We start from the raw sequence: 16963 nt of genomic DNA, 5'->3' as shown, positions 1-16963 counted from the left end.
GGGGGAATGCTTAGTCATGAAAAGGTCCTGCCCTTTTTAAATGTAGAGTAGGACAGAGAACACACACCACACACTACAACCTGACGCAGAGAGTGTTAAATGCCTCATGGGTATGTGGATAGGAACCCTGGCAAGTTAAGGTAAAGAATAGGGGGCAGAAGTGACTTCGCAGATGATCTGTGGAAGAGAAAGTCCTGGATGGTGGGGATATCTGGACCCGTGAAATGTGGGGGGAGGGCTCTCCGGTTGAGGTGACACTGAGCCAAGAGGGTGCAGGGAAAGCATGGGCGAGTGTAGACAAGAACTCAATCTGTGTTTTCACTGGGGGAGGGGTGTTATTGGCATTTCTTTGGGGGCAATTCTTTAGTAGGAGTCTGTCCCATACAAAGTAGGTCTTGTAGCATTCCTGCCACCCTCCTTCCCCAAAACCACTAGGTGCTGGCGTTCTCAACACTCCCCACTCCACTGGAGCCACTAAGTTGGTTTGTGAAGGCAAGTAGGAAACTATGAACTTGAACTAGAAAGGTAGTCCGTGGTTAGCAGGACCAGGGAGGGCCTTGAATGCCAGGATAAGAACTTGCACTTTATGAAGTGAGCAAGGAGTCACCACTGAAGGTTTTCCAGTAGGGAGGAGAGAAGGTCTCCTTTAGAAGAATGAAGTTTAGGGGTGCCTGGGTGGCTCAGTCATTAAGCATCTGCCTTTGGCTCAGGTCATGATCCCAGAGTCCTGGGATCGAGCCCCGAGTTGGGCTCCCTGCTCAGTGGGAAGCCTACTTTCCCTCTCCCAACCCCCCTGCTTGTGTTTCTGCTCCTGCTGTCTCTCTCTGTCAAATAAATAAAGAAAATTTTAAAAAAGAAAAATGCAGTTTGGAACAATGTGCAGGATGAATGGAAGGCCTAAGAAAGGCAGGAAAATCTGTTATAACCTCTTAGGACCTTTTCACCCAAGTTATTTTTAATCAGGGTGGGCTGCTTAGCTCACAATTATTGGTGGATGTCAAAGGTCAAGGGAAAAAAAAAGAAAAAAAGGTTAAGGAGACGTCCTAATGGCACGTCCCCCCTGCCTATCGCTGAAATGGCCTATTAGAATAGCACTTGCTAAATGAGGATTTGACTACTATTCCATTGCCTCTTCCTGTCTTTCGGATCAACCCACCTGGGCATGCCCACAGTGCAACTCCTCCTCCCTTGGTCCACACTGGCAGAGTTTGTGTCAAACTAGCAGAAGGAAGGAAAAGACAACCCTTTGAGAATTCTTCTCTCCCCTGCCTATCCAGGGTCCACTGCCGCCTTAGTAAGCAAGGACCTCTCAGTGCCAGAACAAGGAGGCAATTCAGCCTGACCCAAGGAGAGAGGGAGGACAGCACTCCCTAACTCTGGCCCTTCCCTGGCTGGGACAGGACATGGCTTTTGATCCAAGGCCCAGAGAATCCCAAGCTGATAAAGGCCCATTGTGGCAGCTTCTGGAGAAACCCAGAGGCCATCAGGGGGCTCCGGGACTAAGGAGCCAGTTAACATCACTTGAGCATTTGTGGAAAGAATGACTTGGCGGAAGTCAAGGCAGAATGAGGCCCCTGGGCTGCCAGCGGCCTCCTCCGTCCACAGGCCAAACCAGCAGGAACCTGTCTGCAGCTAGAAGAGCTGGCCTGGAGGCGGAGGGGACCCACAAGCTGTGGAGGGCTCCCCTGCAGACACCTGGAGGAAGAAACCCAATCTCCCACTAAATGCAAGAAACACAACTGCTCTTTTTATAAAGTGCCTGGAGGTGGTGGGGAGGGTCTGCCGCCCTGCCCCTTGCTGCCTTCTCCCCCATCCCCCAAAAGGGGCGTCCACAGCAATAAACAGCAGGAAAGGAGGAAGCCTTTCTGGAAGCTATTTAGGAATTCGGCTCTCTGCTCGGGGTTGTGACCTGCTTGGAGGGCAGGTACCTAATTTGCAGGCCTCACTACTCTTACAGCAAGAAGCAAGTAGGAAGAGACACCCGGAGACAAAGGGTGCCAGGGCAGGTGAGGGAGTTGGGCCAGACAAGGGTTCATGGGTGTCAAGCAGGACCAGGCTTTGGGGGGAGGGTTAGCTAGGCCCATTGCACTTTCGGAGTGCTCCAGGGGAATGGGAAGGGACTGGACCCCCACTCGAAAGCCCTGGGAGGGGAGCAGGTGCAGGAATGACCACTGACTACTGACCGCCGGCCCCCCCTCAGGGAGAGGGAATGTGAATTCAGGTCAGAGACCCGGCTGCAGAGTCCTCTTAAAAGACCGCTGTCCTCGGCCAGGTGGGGAACCCAGGGATTAAACTGAGCACAGGGTTAAAGCCGTCCACTGAGTGCTCGCTGCACTGTGGTTTCTGTCTTGCTCCTGGAAGGATTTTTGGTGGGAGACTGGTCCATTTCTCAGTGGTGGGTCTGCTTTCCCTCCCCATCATCCAAAATGCACCAAGTTCGCCCCCTCAAATGCCAAGTCATTTCTAAAACAAGGCAAAACAGAGTAAGCCATATAAACCCACCACAGACACCTGAAGCCATTTACGGAACATTGAACTCGTGGGCACTGAACTGCACGTGTACCCCGTGCCGCTTGCCCCTTCCTGCGAGGGGGAAGGCACAGTGGTCCCAAAAGCCACACACAGTGGAAATTCATTTCAGGCTGGGGAGGATCTAGAACACAGCACAAAGCTAGATTTTCTAAAACCAAAGCATTCTCTGCCTTGCTGGAGATTGTCCCAGCTGGCGATGCAAACATGTGCAAGTGGAAACTGCTAGAATGCTCTGTTCTGAGCCCACGGCTCCCACAAACAAAAAAGCAAACCCATAAGACTGAGCTAGAAGGTTCTGGGTGTCATTTATTGACTGCAGTTTACACACATTTGTTTTCTTCCCATGACCATTTCCTTCCGAGCACACAGAGCCTCCTGGAAGCCGCGGTCTCTGAACGAGAGAGCCAGGAACGCAGGACGCACACGTCTTTGGCAGGCGTGTTCAGACTCGGCAGGATGCGATCCTTCAAGCTGGAATTCCGTCGGGTGTTCTGAGACTCCAAGGTTGGGGGTGGAGAGGAAGTCTTCAACAGGACTCATGTCTCTGTCCAGGCCTGCTCGCTCGCTCTCCAAGTCCATCCTGGAGGCTGGCCCCTGGTTGGGGAGTGCGTCAGGGCCACCCACCTTCCCAAGGGCAGAGTCTCCGGTCTGTGCCCTGCTGTTCACACCTGCTTCCACTGGCCCCGCAGTTAAAGAGAATCAGCCTTCTGGTAAGAGACAGATGACTTCCTCTCTGACCCTGCCCATCAGCTCTTCAGCTGGGTCTATGGAGAAACCGCTGGGAAACATGGAGACCTGTGCTCTCTGTACAGCTGCGTGTGCCAACTTCCTCACATCTCGCATTAAGGACAGACTGGCGGCTCCCAGTGCTCCCGGCCCACGACACCGCAGCCCAGCTGATCTCCTGCCGACCACCGCCGGTGCCTAGGTCCGAGCGCCAGCGGGCCCCGGGCTGCGTAGGCACTTGGCAACTTGGGGGAGGGAGGTGGATCAAAAAGTGGACAGAAATGGGAAGAATGAAAAAGCTTCATCTGATAATTAGAGATCTGAAGTGATTTCACTTTTATTTCCTTCACTTTAAGCCAATCATGAAATTTCACAGTGATTTCTGGGGCGGGGGCAGAGGGACGGCGGTGCGGAGAGTGCTCAGGGCTGGGCCCCGGGTGGCCGGGCCTCACTGGGGCAGCTGCAGGAGCACGGACTGCCCAGCTGGCAGGTAGGTGATGTTCCGGGAGCGCGAGAGCTGGTATGCGATGTCCTCTGCGGCCTCCAGCTTGCGCAGCTCAATGAGGCCGTCGCCTGCAGTGGCGAGCGAGTTGGCAATCAGCTCGGCGGCCTTGGAGTCGCCCTCAGCAGAGATAATGGCCGCCTTCTTCTGCTGCTCAGCCTAAGGCAGTGGAGGTGGGGGGAGACCAAGATCACACTTTAGGGTGCTGCCTGCCATCCAGCAGCCTTGGAAGGACCAGGCTACACGCCCTCATTGGCTCCCGCAGGAACTCTGGGAATCTACCTTCATCTCCACCAGACAGGCTCAACAAACACTACCCACCCAACCCTCCTCTCTCCTGCAGCACACTGCCCACTTCTCGTCCTCCTGGTGACACATCTCTGTCGGCTGCATAACTGTCTTATTTCAAAGTCCTTGTTAACGTGAACAGCAATCCCGCCCAGCCGCCTTACTCTGAGCTAGGAGGATCCAAACCAAGGAAAACAGGAGAGAGAGAAAAGGTAGAAGCCAACCTCAGGCTCGCCTGCCCCTCCTGTCCCAAGTCCAGGAGACATTCCTCTAACACACCTAAGGAAACAGCAGCTGAACAGGAGCTGCAGGCACATGGGACGCCCCACCCGTGAGCTGCCCCTGGGTTAAGCTGGTTCCTGACTAGGAACCCAGGTGACAGAATGAGATCTCTAGGCTCTCCCTGCCCGCATCAACAGGATGATCTCCTTATGTGTGATGCACAACTCAGTCATGGGAGGAAGGTACCAACAAATGTTAACTGAGCATCTACTAAGTATTCCCAAGTAAGATCTTTGACATGTTCTAGGCTCTGGAGATGGCGGGTGGGGGGATGTGGGGGAAGCAAGGAAGTCCCCGGCGACAAAGAGTTTACCTTCCCTAAAATTAAATGTTGGCCGCCCATATATCGCTCTTTTCTCTGCTTCAGAGGACCAAGGGTTCTTGGATGAGAACCCAAGAAAAACTAGCAGTGGGAAGAGGGAACAAAAAATAACACTTTTGCAAAGACCAGAAGACTAGGCTGCTGTGCAAATACAGCGTGTCCCAGCACGCTCCACCACATCTGGATGGATTTAGGGCTTGAAAAAACCCAGTGACGATAGTGCATCTGGCACAACGTTTGATCCTTTTTGCTGTCAGCTTTCACTGCGTGACCATGGTTAAAAATGACTTTGCAGGGAAGCTGAAAATATTCCAGGAGAAAACATTTTTATTTGCAGGAGAGTGTTTTTGATCTTAGGGAAGTGGAAGAAAAATGACCCTTCGGTGATTTCGGAACATAACTCCACATATCCCTGACTAACCCCCAAAGACTCTGGAACCAATTGCAGGAGGACGGTTCCTTCAATCCCCTTCCGATGATCCCGGAAGGACAGATGACAGATGATGAATTTCCAGGCCACCCAGCAAACCAGGAGGCTGAGCACAGGAGAGAAGGGAAAGAGGCTCCTGCCATCTGGTTGAACGCTCACCTTTTCCACCACAAATCTGGCCCTTTCTGCTTCCTGCTGAGCCACCTGTTTGGCTTCCACCGCTTCTGTGAACTCCTTCCCGAAGGTCAGATGCGTCTAAGGGGAGAGAGCGCGCGCGCGAGATGAGGCGGTGTAATTGCTCCGGCAGCGCCGTCGTGAGGCCCCCTGACCCCCTGGCCTTGGGAAGGAAGAGGCTGGGAATGGCTCTAGCAGCTGGAGGCCTCTGGAGGCCAGAACACCCTTCCACCTCCACATCCGTGTCCAGACTGAGCTCACACCCCAGAAGCCTGGGCTGCCTCCACAGTGCCTGCAAGTCACTCTGTCGCCTGCGGCGTGGAGCACTCAGGCAGAAAATGGCCCGTGGGCCCCAGAAGGTACCTGCTCGATTGACCACCTCCCCAGGGGAAGAGACTGTGGGTTCTCGGACCCCCACCTCCAACTAGGGCTCATCCAAGGTCCTTTGCTGGCCTGTTCTGAGCCCTCAGAGAGGCCAGATGGAAAACTGAGCCCCTGAGAGGGAAGGATGCAGCTGGTTCTCAGGGATTCAAGGGTGTGATGTTCTCTGCTTATGGCTTAACCAGTCCACTCCCTTCTCACGGCAGCCCCACCGCAAAACAGGAAGAGGACACGGGACGGTGGAACGCAAATCATGGTATTATTCCCCATGTGTGAGTGCTTCTGGTAAAGGGTTTAAGAGAGAAGGCAGGGAAAGCTATTGCTTAGGGTGAGGGTTTACAACTCTGACTACCCACAGACCTTCCCCACTGACACGTTATCACTGAGACTTGGCTGAGGCGATGGTGTGCAGTGACAGCGGAAATGGGACAGAACTCAACTCCTGATGCCTGGTCTAGAGCAACTTACTCCTTTATCCAACATTACATTAAAAAGGAAGAAATGCAGGGAAGGGTGGCACTGGTTTTGCTATCAAAATCTATTTGCCTCCTCTACTCCCCGACCCTCCCAAACTCGGCTTTAGAAAAAAAAACAACATAAGCCGCCCCAAAACTTCTCCTCAGGAGTCAATCCTAGTCCCACTGTCTTCCACAACTTTTAACATGCCTCGCTCTTAAACTGCAGCTGTTGTAGCTCGCCTGTTCCATTTCTGGACTCGGGTTCAAAGTCTGGGGAGGAAAATATAGTCCTGAGAAATAAAAAATGAGATGCGTAATTATGGAATAAAGTTTCTTTCTCAAAAGGCCAGGTGAGGGCAGCAAATTCCCCATGAAATCTAATTTTCTTCTCACACCTCTTAGATACGGTTTCTTGCGGTCAGCCCACATTTCCCCAGAATGGAGCATGTGGTTAAAGCCTAGCGAAATGCCAAGCTTCTCCTCAGGTTTTTACTTAGGGTTTTCTCACAGCCGAGGTGTTTGGGTTCACAGCCCGAGGAATTGCTCTCCCGGGAGATGAGCGGCTGCAGCCTGGCCTCCTGCCAGTAGAGGGAGCCCGGAGGCCCTTCTGCCGCCCGCGACTACCACAAGGTGGACCTGGGTGGGCGTTGGGTGTCTGGATGCCGTGGAGCTCGGCTGTTTAAACAGCTGCAGAGATGTTGGGGGGGAAATGGTACCTTTCCCCGGCGATGCACAGGAGAGCGAACAGGAAACACCCCACCTTGCTATCCGAACAAATCACTCCAAGTGATTTTTCCCAGAAAATCTAGAAACACGACCCCTTCCCCTCCCTCCTTGATCTGAAACGCTATCCTGCCTGTACTGCGTTCTGAGTTACGGCATTCAATGTCCTATAAATACACACACTATACAGTCTCCGGAGGCTACCTCACACCTCAGAGATGTCCCTTGCCCCCCACACCAGGCGTTGGGGAGCAGAACCACTCATTCACACTCTATCACCTTTCACCGGGGGTTCCCAGAACTCACTTCACTGAGTTTCAGACCCTAAGTGTCAGGAAATTCCCGAGGGTCAGGCTGGAGGTCTGCACTGGGGACAAAGACTCTCTGAGCCCTCTCTAGCCTCATTAGGTGGTTTCTTCTTACATCAAACGGGGCTAGCCAGACACTGCTTCCTAGGAAGCTCCGGGGAACACTCACAGCATTGGGAAGGTGGAAAATCTAGTGCTTAGGGATCCTAGGTTGGGTAGGGCTGGAAGTCAGAAGAAAAATGGGTGTGGCAGAGGAGAGCAAAAGAAGCCTCATTTGCAAACAAAGCCGAGAAGACTGCCTGAGAGTCGAGAAGGTTCTGCATTTTCGAGCCTCACATCTAGGGAAGTGAAAGGCCGCACCAAGAGCGTCCACCCAGAAATGGAGCCAAGCCCCTGAACAAGAACCGCAGCCCCTTTTCCCACAGGCTCCCTGCGGAGATTACCAAGGACACGTCGTCCAGGATGAGCCCGAAGGTTGCTGCTCGCTCCGTAAGGTCATCGCTCACCTGCCTGGACACCAGCTCTCTCTGAGTTATCAGTTCGCCAGCATCAAAGCGAGCCTGGTTCCAAAGAAGGGCAGAGAAGCTGGTTAAGAGGACGACGAAGCAGAGAGGCCACGAGAACTACTGGCCAGTGCCACTCTCCTGCCCCCTCGCCATCTATTGGGGGCCGGGCTCCAGGCCGCAGCCCCGTCACTCACCACAACGGACTTGAGGATCTCTGTGGTGATGGACGGCAGCACGCGCTCATCGTAGTCCTCCCCAATGCTGGTGAAGATGCGGGGAAGCTGGCTGGCAACGGGCCGGAAGAGGATGCGCAGGGTGATGTTGACATTCTGTAAATCTGAGGGCGGGGGCAGACACTGGCGTTACAAGTAACAACCACAGTGGCCTTCTAGAGGACCTCTCCTACCCTCAATCTGCTGTGATTTGTAAGTAAAGTTGCTGCTGTTAAGATCCTAGAGGGCAGGAGCCCTGGGCATAGCTTCCTCGGTACAGAACCCAGCCGAGCAGCAGAGCTAGAAATTCCTAAAGGCTTGTGGTGATGACAGCTTTTTGTTAAGTACCCGATGCCCTCTGATAGACGCAGTCCAGCTTCCGTGTCTGAGAGCTAGCTACCACGTGGTGTTTGAAACAGCAAATGTTCTAAGGAAACAGGCCAATGGCAAGAATTTTCTGGTGAAGACTTTCCAAGGCCCCTGTCAGGAGGATGCCTTGGAGGTCATCAAAGGTCCAGCGGAAACAGTCCACTCTGGCTGGACCAGCCATCCGAAGGCCTGGGCTGCCGTCCTACCTTGCTGTTTACGAATGATGTGACCTCAATGAGCCTCAACCGATCTCAGCCTATTTCCATGCCTGTCAGAATGGGGATGATTCCATCTGCCTTCCTGGAACGTCTCGGAAGTGAAGGAGGACCGTGTCAAACGCGCAACAGCTAGAAGGGGCCGTCAGATTCTTCTGGAGCCTGCCTCTCATGACTTGGCCCAGGCAAAGGAGCAGGAGTTACAACCTCCCCCCGATGAGGCAGGCCTGCCTGAGGCTGAAGCGTGGTCAGTGTGCTTGCAGTTGTCCATGACAGAGACCAAGTGCCTACGGGCTAGTCCCGAATCAGGCAGCAGAGAAGCAGGAAATGCACGCCCGCCAGTTCCCAATCTCTGGAACTGCCTACCAACAGTTCTGAAGATAAGTAACGTATCCTTATAAGGGCTGTACAATGGCAGAGAAAGCACCACTAAAGAGGAGGAAAGCTTAGAACTACGCTCCTAAGTTAAAATTTTATTTTTCTCGATTAACCCCACTCCACCTTTGAGCTCCTGTGGGAGGCCAGCCAGACCCTTGACCGGCCAGGTTGCTCAACGCCGGCTTACCCCTCCCCGCCTCTGCCTGAACCGCAGGGCCGTCCCAGCCCAAACCCAGGTCCTCCCAGGTGCCTGCGCAGCTACCCGTGGGGCTGGTCATTCTCTTCTCTGCTCCCCTCCGCCGCACACCCTTGACTCTAGGACTCCCCGCACACCCTTGACTCTAGGACTCCCCGCGCTCACTCTAACTGCGCATTCATGTCTACGGCCCTAGGGGGACTGAGCTCCCTGAGGCCCCCGCTTCAGGTATCTTTGAACCGCCCTCCTACCCTGCAACCCAACACAAAACCTGACGGTCTCAGTAAGCACACATATGTCGGGGAACAGCCCTGAAGGCATCAAATGTTCCCGAGATAATAAACCAATATCCACACGACCCTCGCCTCTTGCAGCGCAGTCACTGCTGGGCCACCGCCTGCTACGTGCATTTCTCTCTGCACGCTGGTAGGAGACTGGTGATGGCAGTTCGTTCTGGGCTCCCTGGCAATCCAGTGGCACGTCAGCCAAGGGTCTGCTCTCAGGGACTCAGGCCACTGCCTATGAGATAACAGTGCAAGGGGCCCTAGGGTGGTGCAGTCCCAGCTCAGGTCATGATCTCAGGGTCCTGGGATGGAGCGCTGGCTTGGGATCCATGCTGGGCATGGAGCCTGCTTAAGATTCTCTCTCTCCCTCTCTTTAAAAAAAAAAAAATAGCTGTAAGTGACAGTGTGAGGCCAGCACTGCTGGCAACAGAGGCCTCAGAGAACAAGGCAAAGGGTAAGTGGGCTGTGAAGGCGCACAGAAGGGCTGTAGCCCGGTTACACAGTCACTGCGGGGAATGCGAAACGGGAAGGGACAACCGAGGGAGCAAAGGCACTTTTAGATTTAAAACTGGAGCACTGGGGCACCTGGGTGGCTCAGTGGGATAAAGACCCTCCTTCAGCTCAGGTCATGGTCTCGGGGTCTTGGGATCAAGCCCCACATCAGACTCTGCTCAGCGGGGAGCCTGCTTCCCCTCTCTCTCTGCCTGCCTCTCTGCCTACTTGTGATCTCTGTCAAATAAATAAATAAAATCTTTAAAAAAAGAAAAAAAAAAAAACTGGAGCACTACACAACTTTTGAAATAGACCTTTGTGTATTTCTCTAAATCCGTACAGCTGTCTGTGTGTCCACCTTGGGTACATATTTCTATGAATCTACGTTAAAATTCTCCAGAAAAAATATGCAAGGAATTCTTATTAGGGGAGGGTCAGCTTCCTCGGAATCCTACAGCAACCCTCACACCCTCCTTTATGTGGCCCACAGGCAAGACTCACCTTTGCTACCAGTGATCACTGGCACATTACGTGGTCGAGAGCGGCAATCAAAGATAATAGGCTTCTGTACCCAGGGGATGAGAAAGTGAGTCCCTTCTCCCACCACAATGTCCTGGACTCCACGGAACCGGTCAAAGATGACAGCTCTGTGCCCAGCATCCACTAGGAATGAAGGATAATGACAAGTCGGCAAAATCTCTTCAGGGGCACCTGGGTCACTCCGTCATTAAGCATCTGCCTTCGGCTCAGGTCATGATCCCAGGGTCCTGGGATTAAGTCTTGATCGGGCTCCCTGCTCAGGAGACAGTCTGTTTCTCCCTCTACTGTTCCCCCACTGCTTGTGATCTCTCTCTCTCTCAAATAAATAAAATAAAAAAAAAAAAAGAAAAAGAAAATGAAAAAGAAAAGAAAAGAAAACTAAAAATCCCTTCACCTTTTAACCAAAAGGCTATCTGTGAAAGTACCTTGGTGCTTTCTGTTATTAAGTCTCCCCTCTCCTGCTCTGTCTTCCCACACTTGTGGGCCCTAGCAGCTTCTAAATAGCCACAGAACTCAGCAGTCCCCTCCCATTCTAGGGTCTTCCCAAGGACTCTGGTAAGAGGAGCTGCTCTTCAGCATCCTTTCTCTTTGAAACAACTTGATGCTGATTTTCTGATTAACTATCCCGTCCCCCAACACATGTTCAGGAAATCGCCTCCCAAAACTTCTTCCTAAAACTCACCCAGGTCTTCACTGTTACTACATTCCATCCTAGTTCCAGTTTAGGCCAGTGTTTCCAGAAGCAGTGCCCTAACTGTGGAAATCCTAAAATTTGGAAGATCCTGCTCTTTCCAAGAACTTGGTTTCTCTCGGGTTTTAAGGGTTAACAGAGCTGTTCTTTTGATTCAAAAGGAAATCAGTGCCAGTAATTACGGTCTAGTTGTGCGGAGTGGCTAAAAGATCAGAGCACAGAGCCGTGCCGTTTAAACCAAGTAAGCTTTTCTCGTCAGGGGCTCTCTGTCTCTGCCTTACTGGACTTTAGAGTTGCTCCAAATATGTTCACTCTCAATGCAATCCTCCTCTTGCCAGTCACACATGAGGTAGGTCCATTTATTGCTGCTTTCCAACCATAAGAGCCAGAGACTACCAGAGTTGGAAGATAAACCAGTTCAGTCCTACCGCTCAATCAGAGAAGCAGCTGAGACCTCCAGAGGGGGAAATAGCTTGCCTAAGGTCACACAAGAAAGTTGGAAGGAACGTCAGCTTAAGCCACTGCCACGCTGTTAAAAGCTGGGCAATGCACCTTGAAGATATTTTGTCTGGAATGACCCACGTGCAGCAGAGCAAAAGCTCCTGCTTGGGTAAAGGCACCAGAGCTAAAGCCCTTGCTGAGTTACTCCACACAGAGGCAGAAGGGAACAGATGACCTCTCCTTCGCAGCTAGCCAGTGAGATCCCTGACACAAGGGAAGTTGCGGCTTCCCTTCAAACCAACAAGAGCAATGGGGAATGTTTCATTAACAAGCAGGCTGGGAGGCTCTTTGGGAAGAAAGGCTCTGAGAGAACCGATGGCTACAAGGAAGGACAGAGGCCCGACTGACAAGGCAACCATATGGTGTGGGATGGCAGCAGGTGACCCTTTTGGTCACAAACACATTCACAGACAGCGGCTGCCACCAGAAGTGTCGTATGGGCTGTGCAAACCAATGGGAATCCTCCAGCAAAGGGCAGTGACCCACTACCCCAGTGCCTCACCATTATACAAGGCAGAGTTCACTACTCCTCCTGCAACAGCTAAGGCAAGGCCAAACTTGCCGATGGACTCAAACACCTTGGCAGCCATGTCTCCTTCGGCTGGACCCACTCACACCTATGGGAATAAAAACAAAACAAAACAAAACAACTCGATCCCAAAATTCAAAGAGAAAACCCTCTCTGAGACAACATATTCACTTCTCACGCTGGCTATTTCTTTCCCCACTTGTGAGAGCTCTAAATCATGCAATGAAGGACCCCCTCATAAGTAACTTTACAGCTTGGAAAAGTGTAGTATCGATTCTTCTGCTTTTCACAATTTTCCACTTCTTTCTTCTTTTTCTACCACTAAGGAAAAGCGGTCTGGGGCACCTAATTCAGTAAGGGGAATGAGGCATGGGCTGGATATCCACGGAGAACTCCGCACCACACTAAACCACCCTTCCATTTGCTGGACAAGCAGGACCCCAAGATGAAGGCTGTGTGGTTGGTTCTGGACAATTCTGGTTTGGGAAAGTAACTCAAAGAATGCGCTACATGGTGATTCCAACAGCAAAAATAACACTAACAGCTAGCTTTTATTCCAGGAGGCAATCCTCTAAGGGTAATTACTTTATCCTCACACCAACCCCTAAGAAGCAGGTTCTTACAGGGGAGGAAACTGAGGCACACAGCAAGGTTACAAGAGAAGCCAAAGACCACACAGCCATTCCATGGTGGAAGCAGGATTAGAACCTGGAGGTCCAAGTCTAGCAGGAACGACTTAACTCCTCACCGGAGCGGTTCTCCACCATCAGCTATTAAGAATAACCCGTTATTATGGAAGTAGGCGGTGGGCGACATCCTGGGACCAAGATATCAGAAGAACCAAAGGGGCAAACAGGCTCTCTCCACAGCTGCACTGCAAAGAACCCTGGAAGAGGTGGGAGGGCGGGGCTGAGGCGGGGGGGGGGGGGGGCGGGAGCACCACTGACCTAACTAGAACCTACTCCCGCACTGAACTTTTTAATGCCCCGCCCCAGCGTCGTCTCCCCTTGAAATCTTCCCTTCTTCCCTCCCAGACCCGAGGCTTCCGTGATCTCTCCCGGTGCACTGCAGCGTTCCTTACCCGAGGCCGGGGCACACAGTCCGGACCCCTCAGTCTTTCCATTTCCAATAGCTTCTGGATTATTCCTCACCCCGCCCCCATATACACCTTCCTTACTCGAAGCAACCCCAGGCTCGTCCCGGGCTCACCGCCTCTCCCGCTCCGACGCGAGGCAGACCAACGCACACACCCCACCCGCCCAAATTGCGAATGGGACACAGAAGGGATCTGCAGAGACGCCGGACGTCGGTCCGAACCTTCCCTCGATTCTCACCTGCTTCCACTCTGACCTCCACATGAATTCCCCAGCCACACATACCACGCATGCGCTGGGCAGCTCCTTCTCTTCCCCGCCCCCTTCCAAGATTCGAGCCTCCGATTGGTGAGAAGGAGCGCTGTGCATTCTGGGAAGGGTGGCTTGTGGCCTTATCCTTGCTCCCGGCTCTTGGCAAATGAACTACAATTCCCAAAAAGCCATTCAGTGCCTGGCCCGCGCTGAAAAGCCTTTCCTCTTTGGTGGGAACTGACGAAGGGTTGTCGCAAGGCCTATTGGGGGTTGTAGTGCCTTGGGGTTAAATACACGTGCGGGTCCTGAATAGGTGTTGGACCCTGCCAGGAGGTGGGCCATAGGGCTTCCGTAAAGAGTGGCTGGTGGTGACAGGGATGGGCCGGGCCAAGATTACGGCTGCTGAAGGGAGATAGGTGGGCACCCTGGAGAAAGTTGTGGGGAGGTAACTGGTGGGCTGAGAGACCTTGAAAGGAGCAGATAGGGCCGTCTTTCCAAAGCCCTGTCAGGAAATAGGAGTCCTGAGTCTTGGACATTGATTGCCAGAGCCAGAAAGAATCTTAGAAACCATCTGGACTAGAAAAAGAGGGCTAGAGAGGGGAAGGGATTCATTCACGCTCATGCACCAATTGCGCAATTTCTCTGGGCTTAGAGTCTGTGTCCCCTGGACATGAACGCGCACACACAAACTTATTCGGAAGAGTGGCAAGAATAATACAAAGAACACATTATCTCCTTTACTCAAATACGTCTATGGCTAACATTTTGCTCCATATACTTTATCATTTGTTTTCTCCCTCTCTCATCCCATCTTCTCTCTCTGTATTTTTCTAAGAATAGGGGCATCCTCTTATATAACTTAAGTTTATCCCCTGCATTCCAATTTTATCCACTGACCCAATAATGAACTTTATAGCAATCTCCACACACTCCCACCCCCATACAGGATGCAGTCTAATATTAGGTACTGTATTTATTTCTCATGTCTCTTTAATCTCCTTTAATCTGAAAATTGTCTTCAGCCTTCCTTGTATTACATTAAAACAAACAAAAGGCGTATTTCTCATTTTGCTTTTGTCTGATGTTTCTTCATGATTCCATACAGGTTTTGAGTTTTTAACTGGATTACTACCTAAGTGGTGTATGGACACTTAATTTTAACAAAACTAGATCCATTTCTGGATTCTAGTAGGACTGGATTTTTGCAGCTTCTTTTTCCTTCTTTTCCTCTCTTCTCTGCCCCTTTCTTTGGCTCCACTTGGTGCAGTCAAATGACCAGAGATAGCCACAGTGGCATCCTTCGGATGGTATGAGTCTGCCCTAACCAACCACAGTTTTTTCCTCTGACTTCCAGAATGCAAGCTCTATGATAGCTGAAGGTTTAGCTGGCTGTCTTCAATGCTCCGTTCCCAGAACATGCAACAGTGCTTGGCATCTGGAGGGTCACTGTCTTGGAGAGAAACCTGCCACTGGATGAGCACTCAAGCCCATGAAGCTTCTGACCAACTCTTCTGTGCTTGAGTTACTTGGGGTATTAGTGAGATGAAGGAGCAGAAGGCAAGCTGAAGACAAAGCAGAAGCGGACACCCCACAACCTCCCTGCCACCTCCACTCCTGGGTTGACATGTGTGACATTCTTCCAGGAATCGCTGGACTGTCTTGATGTTAATGTCTTGCTGGAGGGGAAAACAGCCTTCACTTGACAATGGCAAGGCCACAGGTATCTTATAGGTCCTCTTTAGTATATGAAAGTTCTTTTGAAATCTCCCTTTTTCCTTACCTCCCCCAATATTCATATATATAAAAATAATCAGCCACGCCTCACAACCCCAGGGCAGCAGCTCTCTCTGCCCACGGTTGCTGTTCTGTCCTTTAATAACCCACCATTTTGCACCAAAAACGGCTCAAGAATTCTTTCTTGGTCTTAGGCTCCCAATCTCACCTATATTCCAAAACCACATCATTAGTTAGAACAAAGTCTAAGTTGCTGTGTTAAGGAGTCACCCCCCCCCCCAACTACAGTGAGTGGACTAAAGAAGTTAGAAGTTAATTTCTCTTTGCTCCATGGGCCATTCACGGGCCTAGTTTCCTTTCATCTCATGGGTTGGCCATCCCCTAAAAGATTGTCTTTACCTAACCTAACTGGGCCATCTGTGTTGCAGCCTGCAGGAAGGGAAAACAGGAAATTTAGGACAGTAGTTTTGTTGTTAAGCAAACGAGCCAGAAGAAGCACATATAAATTGTATTCTATTTTATTGATGAAAACTTGGTTACGTGACCTCATCTAGTCACAAAAGGGGCTGGAAAATGTATTCTTTAGCTGGGTAGCCAAGAAGACAGGAAGAAAGGATTTGAGGGCTAACCAGCAGTTCTGAGTACCTTACTCTCAAACAGAACATTCAGAAAGTGACGTAAGTCCAAATTTGAGAAAAGCCATAACATGAGAGAGAAAATCCAGACACAAACAGCCAAGAAAAACAAAACAAAAGCCGCACAAAGAAAATAGTTGGCAGAATCATAGACAAAGCAAGGAGCATGAAAATGCTAAACAACATAACCCTAGAAGGGAAAGATCCAACTACCCACGAACCTAGAACAAGATGTTATTAAGTAAGATAGGTAGAGATGAAAGGCTGAATGTTTTCCCCCTCAGAGTCAAGAACAAGGCAAAGCTGCCCACTCTCACCATTTCTAACCAACATTAGGAGGTCTTAGCCAGTATAAGAGCCTACAATAGACAAGAGAAATAAATAGGAAACTTTCTGCGTGGGCACTGAGGCCAGAGGGCCATGTGAAGCCCCATTGCAGGGCAGGCAATGCTGGGTGGCAATGTCCATAGGCCACCCACTGGGCTCTTTGAGGTACAACACCAGCCTATGAAGTGAAGGTGAATGAAGGTCATCTTGATGTTTTCCAGAAACATTTCAGAAGACAGCTGTGATCAAACCAAGAGGAACACGGCTGCATGTAACAAACGAATACCAGTGGTTACGAGCCAATGAATGTTCAAGTCCCCACCTATTGTGGTTAAAAATTCTTCACTGCAAAAAAAAAAAAAACCCAAAATTTAAAAAAAAAAAAAACACTTTATTGCCTCAAAAGCTTGCAGCTGGAAGGTAAAACGAAGAATTGGTCAAGAAGACCTGAACTGAAGCAGATGATGAAAATGAACATTTTATTTAACATTGGTCACCTCACAGTTTAAGTTATGTAGGAAAATACATGTTTGAATACTTCTGATGGCTGGGCAGTAAAGTCTGTTATCTTTTTTAAGCTTTTATTTTATTTATTTATTTTTTTAAAGATTTATTTATTTGGCACAGAGACAGAGAGAAAGGGAACACAAGCAGAGGGAGGGGCAGAGGGAGAGGGAGAAGCAGGCTCCCTGCTGAGAGCAAGGAGCCTGAAAAGGGGCTTGATCCCAGGACCCTAGAATCGTGACCTGAGGTGAAGGCAGACAGCCACCTGAGCCACCCAGGTGCCCCTGTTATCTTTAAAAATATTTTTTAAAGAGCATAAGAAATAACATGGAGGACATGGGGAGATGGAGAGGAGAAGGGAGTTGGGGGAAATTGGAG

General features: G+C 50.9%; 1 protein-coding gene across 2 annotated transcripts; it reads right to left on the bottom strand.

The window, feature by feature from the left end:
* Window positions 1-2818: 2818 nt before the first annotated feature.
* Window positions 2819-13463, bottom strand: PHB (prohibitin). 2 transcript variants are annotated; one of them, XM_032321468.1, is made up of 7 exons: window positions 13374-13463; window positions 12013-12127; window positions 10280-10441; window positions 7827-7969; window positions 7570-7686; window positions 5242-5337; window positions 2819-3919 (listed from the first exon to the last, which is right to left on the bottom strand). In XM_032321468.1, exons 2-7 carry the CDS (start codon window positions 12098-12100, stop codon window positions 3707-3709), a joined length of 819 nt encoding a protein of 272 aa, XP_032177359.1. In that variant the 5' UTR covers window positions 12101-12127; window positions 13374-13463; the 3' UTR covers window positions 2819-3706. The 2 variants fall into 2 exon arrangements, with proteins under 2 accessions (XP_032177359.1, XP_032177360.1); XM_032321469.1 differs by lacking the exon at window positions 13374-13463 and adding an exon at window positions 13208-13229.
* Between the last annotated feature and the right edge of the window lie 3500 nt (window positions 13464-16963).

The sequence above is a fragment of the Mustela erminea genome, chromosome 18 (assembly GCF_009829155.1).
Source record: "Mustela erminea isolate mMusErm1 chromosome 18, mMusErm1.Pri, whole genome shotgun sequence".
Lineage (NCBI taxonomy): Eukaryota > Metazoa > Chordata > Mammalia > Carnivora > Mustelidae > Mustela > Mustela erminea.
The sequence above is the reverse complement of the archived record's forward strand: the minus strand, read 5'-3'. Positions and strand labels throughout refer to the sequence as shown.